This window comes from Salvelinus namaycush, chromosome 3 (genome assembly GCF_016432855.1).
Source record: "Salvelinus namaycush isolate Seneca chromosome 3, SaNama_1.0, whole genome shotgun sequence".
Classification (NCBI taxonomy): Eukaryota; Metazoa; Chordata; class Actinopteri; order Salmoniformes; family Salmonidae; genus Salvelinus; species Salvelinus namaycush.
This window is the reverse complement of record NC_052309.1, coordinates 96,588,727-96,602,736: the sequence shown is the minus strand read 5'-3', so window position 1 is coordinate 96,602,736 and position 14,010 is coordinate 96,588,727. Positions and strand designations below refer to the sequence as shown.

General features: G+C 42.4%; 1 protein-coding gene across 1 annotated transcript in view; it reads left to right on the top strand.

Moving 5' to 3' along the window:
• Positions 1-13,344, top strand: part of eps8l1a (eps8 like 1a) — a 32,260-nt gene extending 18,916 nt beyond the window's left edge. Inside the window, exons 10-15 of the mRNA XM_038988348.1 lie at positions 1,691-1,799; positions 2,653-2,793; positions 5,695-5,818; positions 9,504-9,669; positions 10,330-10,462; positions 12,857-13,344. Of these exons, the coding sequence (XP_038844276.1) occupies positions 1,691-1,799; positions 2,653-2,793; positions 5,695-5,818; positions 9,504-9,669; positions 10,330-10,462; positions 12,857-12,943 (760 nt within the window). The 3' untranslated portion in view covers positions 12,944-13,344. The remainder of the gene's footprint in view (positions 1-1,690; positions 1,800-2,652; positions 2,794-5,694; positions 5,819-9,503; positions 9,670-10,329; positions 10,463-12,856) is intronic.
• Positions 13,345-14,010: the final 666 nt, after the last annotated feature.

Here is a 14,010-nt window from a genome sequence, read left to right as displayed (position 1 = left end):
CAGATTGACCCTAGGACTGTCTGATACAACAGATTGACCCTAGGACTGTCTGATACAACTGAGATTGACCCTAGGACTGTCTGATACACCTGAGATTGACCCTAGGACTGTCTGATACAACCGAGATTGACCCTAGGACTGTCTGATACAACTGAGATTGACCCTAGGACTGTCTGATACAACTGAGATTGACCCTAGGACTGTCTGATACAACTGAGATTGACCCTAGGACTGTCTGATGCAACTGAGATTGACCCTAGGACTGTCTGATACAACTGAGATTGACCCTAGGACTGTCTGATACAACTGATATTGACCCTAGGACTGTCTGATACAACTGAGATTGACCCTAGGACCGTCTGATACAACTGAGATTGACCCTAGGACTGTCTGACACAACTGAGATTGACCCTAGGACCGTCTGATACAACTGAGATTGACCCTAGGACTGTCTGATACAACTGAGATTGACCCTAGGACTGTCTGATACAACAGATTGACCCTAGGACTGTCTGATACAACAGATTGACCCTAGGACTGTCTGATACAACTGAGATTGACCCTAGGACTGTCTGATACAACTGAGATTGACCCTAGGACTGTCTGATACAACAGATTGACCCTAGGACTGTCTGATACAACAGATTGACCCTAGGACTGTCTGATACAACAGATTGACCCTAGGACTGTCTGATACAACATATTGACCCTAGTACTGTCGGACACAACTGAGATTGACCCTAGGACTGTCTGATGCAACTGAGATTGACCCTAGGACTGTCTGATACAACAGATTGACCCTAGGACTGTCTGATACAACAGATTGACCCTAGGACTGTCTGATACAACAGATTGACCCTAGGACTGTCTGATACAACTGAGATTGACCCTAGGACTGTCTGATACAACTGAGATTGACCCTAGGACTGTCTGATACAACAGATTGACCCTAGGACTGTCTGATACAACTGAGATTGACCCTAGGACTGTCTGATACAACTGAGATTGACCCTAGGACTGTCTGATACAACAGATTGACCCTAGGACTGTCTGATACAACAGATTGACCCTAGGACTGTCTGATACAACTGAGATTGACCCTAGGACTGTCTGATACAACAGATTGACCCTAGGACTGTCTGATACAACAGATTGACCCTAGGACTGTCTGATACAACTGAGATTGACCCTAGGACTGTCTGATACAACTGAGATTGACCCTAGGACTGTCTGATACAACAGATTGACCCTAGGACTGTCTGATACAACAGATTGACCCTAGGACTGTCTGATACAACAGATTGACCCTAGGACTGTCTGATACAACATATTGACCCTAGTACTGTCGGACACAACTGAGATTGACCCTAGGACTGTCTGATGCAACTGAGATTGACCCTAGGACTGTCTGATACAACAGATTGACCCTAGGACTGTCTGATACAACAGATTGACCCTAGGACTGTCTGATACAACAGATTGACCCTAGGACTGTCTGATACAACTGAGATTGACCCTAGGACTGTCTGATACAACTGAGATTGACCCTAGGACTGTCTGATACAACAGATTGACCCTAGGACTGTCTGATACAACTGAGATTGACCCTAGGACTGTCTGATACAACAGATTGACCCTAGGACTGTCTGATACAACAGATTGACCCCAGGACTGTCTGTTTCTCCTCCAGAGATGGCAGTGAACTTCCACCTGAGGGCGAGAGGATGTTCAGCTGCAGCTACGGCTTTGTTGCCAGGAACAGCAGTGAACTCTCCGTGCTGCAGGGAGAAACTCTGGAGGTTTTTATTCTAGAATGTTTGTACTACATGACAACACTATAATAACGTGTGAACTGCATGTTAAATACTGTCTGAGTCCCAAACAAGACCCTACTCCCTATATAGTGTGCTTCCTTTGACCAGATCCCATAGGGTCTACTTGTGTCACTCAACTATAATTTACAGAAGTTCACATGTATTGAATTATCCTGATTACTTAAAAAGTTCTCACAAATTTATTCCATTCTGTGAGCTTTATTGTCTTGATTCAGTATATCTCACATGGCCATGAACACATAGAGATGTATTGTCTTGATTCAGTATATCTCACATGGCCATGAACACATAGAGATGTATTGTCTTGATTCAGTATATCTCACATGGCCATGAACACATAGAGATGTATTGTCTTGATTCACTATATCTCACATGGCCATGAACACATAGAGATGTATTGTCTTGATTCAGTATATCTCACATGGCCAAGAACACATAGAGATGTATTGTCTTGATTCAGTATATCTCACATGGCCATGAACACATAGAGATGTATTGTCTTGATTCAGTATATCTCACATGGCCAAGAACACATAGAGATGTATTGTCTTGATTCACTATATCTCACATGGCCATGAACACATAGAGATGTATTGTCTTGATTCAGTATATCTCACATGGCCAAGAACACATAGAGATGTATTGTCTTGATTCAGTATATCTCACATGGCCATGAACACATAGAGATGTATTGTCTTGATTCACTATATCTTACATGGCCATGAACACATTGAGCGAACACATTATTTATAACAACAAGTGAATCACAATTCCATATTGTAAATAAAAATCCTAACACAAATCCTCTCTCTTTTAGGTGATTGAGTCGTCAAAGCGTTGGTGGAAATGCCGCAATAACTTTGACCAGATTGGGTTTGTTCCCTTCAACATTCTGGAGCCTCTGTCTGCCCTCAACAACAACCATAGGGATAGCCCAGTGGCACTCAGACAGTCCAAGGTAATGGACGCACGCACGCACGCACGCACGCACACACACACACACACACACACACACACACGCAAATACACACGGTTGACACCGTTTCCACACTAACGGTGCCTCTTTACAATGATGTGATACAACTTTGATACAAAGTCCCCATTTGTTGTAGCAAACAAGTATCATGAAATACACACTTTGTGACTTGTCAGATAAATATCAGCAAGCTAGCTAGTGGTCTGCTTGGTTAGCTAGCTAGTGGTCTGCTTGGTTAGCTAGCTAGTGGTCTGCTTGGTTAGCTAGCTAGTGGTCTACTTGGTTAGCTAGCTAGTGGTCTGCTTGGTTAGCTAGCTAGTGGTCTGCTTGGTTAGCTAGCTAGTGGTCTGCTTGGTTAGCTAGCTAGTGGTCTGCTTGGTTAGCTAGCTAGTGGTCTGCTTGGTTAGTTAGCTAGTGGTCTGCTTGGTTAGCTAGCTAGTGGTCTGCTTGGTTAGCTAGCTAGTGGTCTGCTTGGTTAGCTAGCTAGTGGTCTGCTTTGTTAGCTAGCTAGTGGTCTGCTTGGTTAGCTGCTTGGCTAGCTAGCTAGTGGTCTGCTAGGTTAGCTAGCTAGTGGTCTGCTTGGTTAGCTAGCTAGTGGTCTGCTTGGTTAGCTAGCTAGTGGTCTGCTTGGTTAGCTAGCTAGTGGTCTGCTTGGTTAGCTAGCTAGTTAGCTGCTTGGCTAGCTAGCTAGTGGTCTGCTAGGTTAGCTAGCTAGTGGTCTGCTTGGTTAGTTAGCTAGTGGTCTGCTTGGTTAGCTAGCTAGTGGTCTGCTTGGTTAGCTAGCTAGCTGCTTGGCTAAACACAGAATGTCAGCACACTGTTTTCTGATTGGCTAAACGGATCCGTTTCGTCTTTAGCTAAGATTTGAGGTGTTGAATCTTGTAAATTACAGCAGACGACATGAGACGTTCTAAAACTACAACAGATCAAGCTAATTTCGTTCTAAAATGGCATAAAACCGTCTCGTCTCGGCTGTTGTGTCTGAACTGAGCTGAACTGTTGAGGACAGAGGGCGCTGTTTTCACTTTGGGGGAAAATCGTGCACAATTTAAACGGCCTCGTACTCAATTCTTGCTCGTACAATATGCATATTATTATTACTATTGGATAGAAAACACTCTCTAGTTTCTAAAACCGTTTGAATTATATCTGTGAGTAAAACAGAACTCCTTTTGCAGCAAACTTCCTGACAGGAAGTGGAAAATCTGAAATCGATGCACTCTTCTAGGGGCTGCCTATTAAAGTCCTTGATATTTATTAGTTTAGATGCACTTCATACGTCTTCCACTAGATGTCGACAAGCAGTGAGAGAAGAAATTGAGTGTGTAACTTGATCTGGACTCGAATCATAGCTCTTGGCATGACGTGTCACCAGTTTCCTGTTTTCTGGAGAGCGCGAGCAGAGACCTGGATTTGCCTTCTGATAAGCTGCCGTTATGGACGACTAATATCTCCGGCTTTGATTTTATTTGATACATGTGACAATATCATCGTAATGTATGTTTTTTCAATATAGTTTAATCAGATTATTGAATTTTTTTCGGGAGTTTTGTCGTGTTCCGTTCTCTTCCGTTTGTTGACATGGAGAGATTCGCGCCACTTGGCAAGTGTGCTTGCTAAATCGAGAGGGAAAAAGGCCGTTCTAAATCCAAACAACGATTGTTCCCGACAAAGGACCCCTTGTACAACATTCTGATGAAAGATCAGCAAAAGTAGGACCCATTTTATGATGCTATTTCATATATCTGTCGAACATGTTGTGCTAGTCGTTTGCGCCCAGCTTTTGGGTACTCTCTCGCTATACCTAAGCTGGATGTCGTAATTAAGTTATTTTTAGAATTCTAACACGGCGATTGCATTAAGAACTAGTGTATCTATCATTTCCTATACAACATGTATTTTTTAGTTATGTTTATGAATAGTCATTTGGTCAGAATATGTGTGTCAGAAAAAGTGTCAGAAAAATATCCGGACGTTGTGGGAAAAAGATGCTACGTTAGCACAATGTATAACCACTGATTTCAGCTCTAAATATGCACATTTTTGAACAAAACATAAGTGTATGTATAACCTGATGTTATAGGACTGTCATCTGATGAAGCTTATCAAGGTTAGTCAAAAATTATATATCTTTTGCTGGTTTGTCACGATCGCTAACTTTTACTACTGGGGAATGGCTTGTGTTTCTGGCTATTGTGGTAAGCTAATATAATGCTATATTGTGTTTTCGCTGTAAAACACTTAAGAAATCGGAAATATTGTCTGGAATCACAAGATGCCTGTCTTTCATTTGCTGTACACCATGTATTTTTCAGAAATGTTTTATGATGAGTATTTAGGTATTTGACGTTGGTGTCTGTAATTATTATGGCTGCTTTCGGTGCAATTTCTGATTGTAGCTGCAATGTAAACTATGATTTATACCTGAAATATGCACATTTTTCGAACAAAACATAGATTTATTGAATAACATGTTATAAGACTGTCATCTGATGAAGTTGTTTGTTGGTTAGTTTGGTTGGTTGGTTCTTGGTTAGTTAGGTTGGCTTTGTGCATGCTACCTGTGCTGTGAAAAATGTCTGTCCTTTTTTGTATTTGGTGGTGAGCTAACATAAATATACGTGCTGTTTTCGCTGTAAAACATTTTAAAAATCGGACATGTTGGCTGGATTCACAAGATGTGTACCTTTCATTTGCTGTATTGGACTTGTTAATGTGTGAAAGTTAAATATTTCAAAAATATATATTTTGAATTTCGCGCTCTGCCTTTTCAGTGGAATGTGGGAGGAGTTCCGCTGGCGGAACGCCAGAGCCAGACAGTAATAGACATATACTCACCGACTCATCTGAGTTACCCTGTGTGTTCCTGTCTCTGTTTGACAGAAGATGCCCTTCGCCCCTACAAGGCACTTCTCCTACACCCCCTCCAGCAGAGAAGGGGCCAACCTCCTCGCCGTGCCCCGCCGTCCTCAAAGCATGTCCCCCTCCACCATGACAGGGGACAAAGGTAAGCCTGTGGTTTGGTGGTCTATAGTGGTCAGTCACCACCCACCTCCAGGTACACATTCCTCCCTCTGACCGTTGACACACTTTCCTCCATGTATTTAAAAACTTCTTAGGGCTGCAATCCCGTTAACGGGATCGATATGACAACAGCCAGTGAAAGTGCAGGGCGCCAAATTCAAACAACAGAAATCTCATAATTAAAATTCCTCAAGCATACAAGTATTTCACAAGTATTTCGTTCAGCCACAAAAGTAAGCCATACAGTTACCCGCCAAATTGTGGAGTCATAAATAGCATTATAAATCTTCACTTACCTTTGCTGATCTTCGTCGGAATGCACTCCCAGGACTCCCACTTCCACAAGAAATGTTCGTTTTGTTCGGAAATGTCCATCATTTATGTCCAAATAGCTACTTTTGTTAGCGTGTTTGGTAAACACATCCAAAGTCACGAAGCGCGTTCACTAAAAGCAGACGAAATGTCAAAAAGTTCCGTAACAGTCAGTAGAAACATGTCAAACGATGTATTGAATCAATCTTTAGGATGTTTTTAACATAAATCTTCAATAATGTTCCAACCGGATAATTCCATTGTCTTCAGAAGTGCGATGGAACAGAGCTCCCTCACATGTGAACGCGCAGAGCGTGGTCAGCTCATGGCAGACCTTACTCATTCCCCTCTCCTTCGGCCCCACTACACAGTAGAAGCATCAGACAAGGTTCTAAAGACTGTTGACATCTAGTGGAAGCCGTAGGAAGTGCAAACTGACCCATATCCCACTGTGTATTCAATAGGCGATGAGTTGAAAACCTACAAACCTCAGATTTCCCACTTCCTGGTTGGATTTTTTTCTCAGGTTTTTGCCTGCCATATGAGTTATGTTATACTCACAGACATCATTCAAACAGTTTTAGAAACTTCAAAGTGTTTTCTATCCAATACTAATAATAATATGCATATATTAGCAACTAGGACTGAGGAGCAGGCAGTTTACTCTGGGCACCTTTTCATCCAAGCTACTCAATACTGCCCCTGCAGCCATAAGAAGTTAAATAGTTTGGCCAATGATGTTTCTGCATTATGATGCATTTACATGACTCTACAACATTCTATGACAGCCATGTTAGCTCTTCATTTACATGACACTACAACATTCTATGACAGCCATGTTAGCTCTTCATTTACATGACTCTACAACATTCTATGACAGCCATGTTAGCTCTTCATTTACATGACTCTACAACATTCTATGACAGCCATGTTAGCTCTTCATTTACATGACACTACAACATTCTATGACAGCCATGTTAACTCTTCATTTACATGACACTACAACATTCTATGACAGCCATGTTAGATCTTCATTTACATGACTCTACAACATTCTATGACAGCCATGTTAGCTCTTCATAGCTCGCTAACCCAACTCAACATGCTATACATGACTAATAAGCTGCTGCAGTAGTGAGGAGGCTGTACAGTATAACACTAACTCTGCATAGAATGTAGCTGCTGTAACAAAGATATGACTGTCTTACAGACATAATGTAACTGCTGTAACAAATATGTCTGTCTTTTAGACATAATGTAACTGCTGTTACAAAGATATGACTGTCTTATAGACATAATATAACTACTGGAACAAATATGTCTGTCTTTTAGACATAATGTAATCACTATAATAAAGATATGTCTGTCTTATAGACATAATGTAACTACTATAATAAAGATATGTCTGTCTTATAGACATAATGTAACTGCTGTAACAAAGATATGACTGTCTTATACTTATAGACATAATGTAACTGCTGTAACAAAGATATGACTGTCTTATAGACATAATGTAACTGAAATACTCAGAGTTCATGACACATAAAAAGGTATCTAGTTATCCTGGCTAACTGTAGTCTATACTAACTGGCTACTTAGCTAGCAATGATGATTATCTCATAAACACTATAAAGGCACCACATGACTTTATCCCCTGACAGACAGCATGTCATAGACACCATGTACTGGTAATCCTCACTTGTTTTATGCAGCACAAATACAGCTAAACATGGTGCAACTTGGAACTTGTCTTGATACTTCTAAGGAGAACTCACAAACTATATGTTCTCTGTCTTCACCACAACTCACTATTGATGTGCAGTTGAATAACGATTAGTTATTTTTGAACGACCACTTTTACTGACTCGAGAGTCATGATTTTTTTTTTTTGCGACTCGTTTATTTTAGTCGTTTGTTTGACCTGCTAGTACTGGCCGCAATGAGTCCTACAGCAGGATTAATACACACTCCTCCGGCTCAGCGGCTCCAGAGATGTCCTCCGACCACCAACTGTCTGTCATCATGTCCTCAGGGAAATAAATCATGAGCATAGAGAAGAAACAGACATGTTTAGAACTGATCATTGATCTCATGGTGCAGAAATGAAGGCAAATCATTGATTATTGAATGGTATGATGGACCTACCTTAGTAGAACCAAAACAACCTCTGCTCTACAAACCCAAACTGGAGAATGAATCGTTTAGGGGCTGCAGTTCACGAACCACATTGTGCTTATCACCCTCACGGCAGTCAAGCAATACATTCCGCCATGAGTCGTTCTCAATCTAGTCCAAGAGTCGTTCACAATCTAGTCCAAGAGTCGTTCACAATCTAGTCCAAGAGTCGTTCACAATCTAGTCCAAGAGTCGTTCACAATCTAGTCCGGTTGCGCCCACAACTAGACCTCGTTTCAAATATATCAAGAATGTTTTTATTTTTATTTGTATGTTTAGCAATCAATAAACATATATGTTTTAAACCTTTGACATGTCTCAGTCACACAGCTCTAATAAGCCCCTTATGGTGAACAACATGTGAATGAGAGGCTTGTAGAATCATTACTTTTTTGAGTTTTCAGTTCATCGTTCGCCGGTAGGGGGTCCTTCATGCTCTGGGCATTACTGACTCAAATGAACAAAATGAGTCGAAACATTTGTTCTTTTGACTGAACGAGTCTGAAAGATCCGAGTCAGTAAAAAGAGCCAAACTTTCCATCACTGCAACTCACTGGCTGGAGGCGGGACTTACAACTAACAGGTGGAAGAGAATGTCTCTGATTGGGTAGAAAGTTAGGGGTGATTGACTGATGAGCTGTCAGGCATTCTAAATAAAGGGACAAACTAGAGGTGCATAGAGAAATACTAAATCTGAATGTGTGGCTGTTTTAACAATCCTATTCCCTATATAGTGCACTACTCCTTTTTTACAATTCAATACCAGAAATAGTGCACTATATAGGGAATAGGGTGCCATTTGGGATTCAGAATAGCACTACTCTTATCAGGCACTCTGTGTTTTCTGTTCATAGCACTGCAGGCCGGCTGGCTACTTCTAAAGGTTTAGTGGTTGTGTTATACCGCCGTGTTCTGTATGATGTTGATAAGCCTCCTGATAATATCCACCCACTCTAGATTCCTCTGGATAAAATGGGTTAAATGACTACAATGTAAATGTAGTCCAAGTCAATGTAATATCTAACCCCAAAGCTGTGCGTTCCAAGTCAATGTGTGTGTGTGTGTGTGTGTTTGTGATAGAGTACATGTTTATAAGTGAGAACATGCTTGTAACAGTGTGTGTATACAGAATGTTCACATTCTTAACTGACGTTAAATGTGTGTGTGACCCCTGTACACAGGCTTTATGGTGAACGATGAGCTCCTCCAGCGGCTGGCCAACGGCAGGGCGGGCTCCATCCGTCCCCTAGTGATCCCCCGCACCACAGACACCTCGGCCCCCCTGGACTACCACTCCCCTCCTGCTGAGGTAGAGGGCTGGCTGAGAGGGAAGGGCTTCACTGAGCCGTGAGTGGGTGTAGTGGAGCTAGTTCAGTCTACTGCAGTATACTTGATATACACTATATTTCTGTCACACGTCTATCCTTTCTAGCATGGCCATAATGAAGACCACCTTACCTTACTCTGCCCTATCTCTCTCTCTATTCAGGACAGTAACACTTCTGACCACCTTACTCTGCCCTATCTCTCTCTCTATTCAGGACAGTAACACTTCTGACCACCTTACTCTGCCCTATCTCTCTCTCTATTCAGGACAGTAACACTTCTGACCACCTTACTCTGCCCTATCTCTCTTTCTATTCAGGACAGTAACACTTCTGACCACCTTACTCTGCCCTATCTCTCTCTCTATTCAGGACAGTAACACTTCTGACCACCTTACTCTGCCCTATCTCTCTTTCTATTCAGGACAGTAACACTTCTGACCACCTTACTCTGCCCTATCTCTCTCTCTATTCAGGACAGTAACACTTCTGACCACCTTACTCTGCCCTATCTCTCTCTCTATTCAGGACAGTAACACTTCTGACCACCTTACTCTCCCCTATATCTCTCTCTATTCAGGACAGTAACACTTCTGACCACCTTACTCTCCCCTATCTCTCTCTCTATTCAGGACAGTAACACTTCTGACCACCTTACTCTCCCCTATCTCTCTCCATTCAGGACAGTAACACTGCTGGGGAGACTCACTGGTGCTGAGCTCTTTGCCCTGAGTAAAGAGGACCTGCGTATGTTTTCACCAGAGGAGGGTGCCAGAGTGTACAGCCAGATGATGGTGCAGAAGGCTTTACTGGAGGTACAAGCAACCCTATTGACTGGCAACACCATTGACTGGCAACACCATTGACTGGCAACCCCATTGATTGGTAACCCCATTGATTGGTAACCCCATTGACTGGCAGCCCCATTGACTGGCAGCCTCAGTCACTGGCAGCCCCATTGACTGGCAACCCCATTCTCACCCAATTCTCATCACAACTCTTATAGTGTTGTATCAAAACACATCACTTCCTCAGTACTCCTCTTATTTCTCCTTTCCCTCTGTCTTCCTTCTCTTCTGGTTGACACAACTCTCACATTATAGATCCTTGGTTCCCATCCTTCTCTTCTGGTTGACACAACTCACATTATAGATCCTTGGTTCCCATCCTTCTCTTCTGGTTGACACAACTCTCACATTATAGATCCTTGGTTCCCATCCTTCTCTTCTGGTTGACACAACTCTCACATTATAGATCCTTGGTTCCCATCCTTCTCTTCTGGTTGACACAACTCTCACATTATAGATCCTTCGTTCCCATCCTTCTCTTCTGGTTGACACAACTCTCACATTTTAGATCCTTGGTTCCCATCCTTCTCTTCTGGTTGACACAACTCTCACATTATAGATCCTTGGTTCCCATCCTTCTCTTCTGGTTGACGCAACTCACATTATAGATAGATCTTTGGTTCCCATGCTTTTTTCTCTCTCCTCTTCTCTCCCTCCTTCTCTCCTCTCTCTCCTCTTCCCTACCTCCTCTCCCTTTCTCTCTCCTTCCCTCCCTCCTTCTCTCCCTCTCTCTCTTCTTCTCTCCCTCCTTCTCTCCCTCTCTCTCCTCTTCCCTCCCTCCTCTCTCTCTCTCCTCTTTCCTATTCAGCGTGACTGGGAGTCTCTGGAAGTTTCTGGGTGCAGATGCATTAATACTTCTAGTGATGGACTGGTGTTAGATGTGTAACACATTAATCTCATACAATATATTGTTGGATGGACAAGGTTGTTTAAAATGTCAAGTTATGTTAAAAGGTCTATACTTCCTGTTTTTTTAATGAAGGGAGTGAAGTGAGTCATTTTCCATTTTGGAATCTAACCAATATATTGTAGAACCTAATCCAACACCTAGAGACTTCCTCAAGAGGTTCAGACCTCTTGGTGTAATGGTTAGGGTGTTAGCTTGACAGTCACTGGACCAGGGTTTGCGTCCTGGTTAGGTCTACCCCTGAATTTGCTACACTGTGGCCAGGACTACATGTCAGAAGGGGGATGACTCAAGGAAGGCACCTCCATCGGAGAGGTGTGTACACATGAGGGACTTGGTAAAGAGAAGCGTGGGGATACACTCTCCAGAAGGAAGGGGGTAATGACCGTTACCTCTTGACGAGGTTGCTAGGTGTTGGCTGGACTTGGGTTGGAGTCCCAGTATGGGCTACCCCCTGGTTTCACTACAATATCACAGCACATACTTTCTCACTGGAAGTGAGAGTAGTTCACTCACATTTTATAATCTGACCAACCAGTAGTGACTTGACCTTTCATTACTGTGCTTTGCTACAGACAAGAGGCTAACGTTAGCAAGTAACTCTACTAGCTCCCTAACGTCAGCAAAGTAACTCTACTAGCTCCTTAACGTTAGCAAAGTAATTCTACTAGCTCCTTAACGTTAGCAAAGTAACTCTACTAGCTCCTTAACGTTAGCAAAGTAACTCTACTAGCTCCTTAACGTCAGCAAATAACTCTACTAACTCCCTAACGTCAGCAAAGTAACTCTACTAGCTCCTTAACGTTAGCAAAGTAACTCTACTAGCTCCTTAACGTTAGCAAAGTAACTACTAGCTCCCTAACGTTAGCAAAGTAACTCTACTAGCTCCTTAACGTTAGCAAAGTAACTACTAGCTCCCTAACGTTAGCAAAGTAACTCTACTAGCTCCTTAACGTTAGCAAATAACTCTACTAACTCCCTAATGTTAGCAAAGTAACTCTACTAGCTCCTTAACGTTAGCAAATAACTCTACTAGCTCCTTAATGTTAGCAAAGTAACTACTAGCTCCTTAACGTTAGCAAAGTAACTCTACTAGCTCCTTAACGTTAGCAAAGTAACTCTACTAGCTCCTTAACGTCAGCAAATAACTCTACTAACTCCCTAACGTTAGCAAAGTAACTCTACTAGCTCCTTAACGTTAGCAAAGTAACTCTACTAGCTCCTTAACGTTAGCAAAGTAACTACTAGCTCCCTAACGTCAGCAAAGTAACTCTACTAGCTCCTTAACGTTAGCAAAGTAACTACTAGCTCCCTAACGTCAGCAAAGTAACTACTAGCTCCCTAACGTCAGCAAAGTAACTACTAGCTCCCTAACGTTAGCAAAGTAACTACTAGCTCCTTAACAGACTGTATTTCTTCCTTTCTTTCTCGGTCTCTCTCTCCATTTCTATTAGGATGTCCACACATCTACAGAGCTGGAGACAATGATGGAGAAACAGAAACAGAAAGCGGACTTCCAGCTGGAGAGCAGGAGGCTGTGACCAAGAACAAGCTATACACATGTATATCACTGATACACAGATATCACTGGTTGATGGACGCCAACACAATAACATCACTGTCACTGATTAAGAGGACACACACACTCAATAACATTGTCTGTATGGAGACTCTGATACAGAGATTTCACTTTTAAAGGGTAGTTCACCCAAACTATAAAATGACTTGGTTTTCTTAAGGCGTCCGCATGCTTCCCAGCCAAAATAGTTTGAAAGAGTTTGTGCATATATTATGATGACATTTTGTGACGTTGTTTGTTTTGGACGTTGGTGAGTGTTTTTTAGGCTGTTCAGGCACAACATTTTTCTGGATGCAAGCAGAAGTTTTGAGCCTTAGTCTACGCCTCTTCGTTGGTGATTGGTCAACAGTAGGGATTTTTCAATAAAGTCTTTGTTGTCATTCAACGAGAGATGACTCATTTTCATGCAAGAGTTTTCATTGAGAAATACTGCACCAAACATCTTTAGATGGACAATTGCATGACTAAGATCTCCTCTGAAAAAATTTCAATATGAATGACAGATTTCTTGAGTTAGAGTATCTTAGAACAAATCTGACTATTTTGAGGAGGTGTATACTGGTTACGGCATCTCAAAATGGACAAACAGTACTGTTGCCGATATTTTTGTTCAGTTCGGCTAGCTGAGTTCAGCTAGGCGCCAGACGAACTGAAGCCTGCTGACGCCTTTACCCTGTAAGCAGTCTATCACGTTTTAGGAGAAGACCCAGAAGCATACAGTGTCAAAGTAAAACACGTTTATTACTAGAACAGGGGGCAGGCAAAACGACAGATCAAGGGCAGGCAGGGGTCAGTAATCCAGATCAGAGTCCCTAAGGTACAGAACAGCAGGCAGTCTCGGGGTCAGGGCAGGCAGAGGTCAATAATCCAATGTGGTGTGACAAGGTACAGAACGGCAGGCTCAGGGTCAGGGCAGGCAGAAAGGTCGAAAAACCGGGAAAACTAGAAAACAGGAGCAGGGGGAAAACGCTGGTAAATTTGACGAACAAATCGAACCGGCAACAGACAGAGAACACAGGTATAAATACA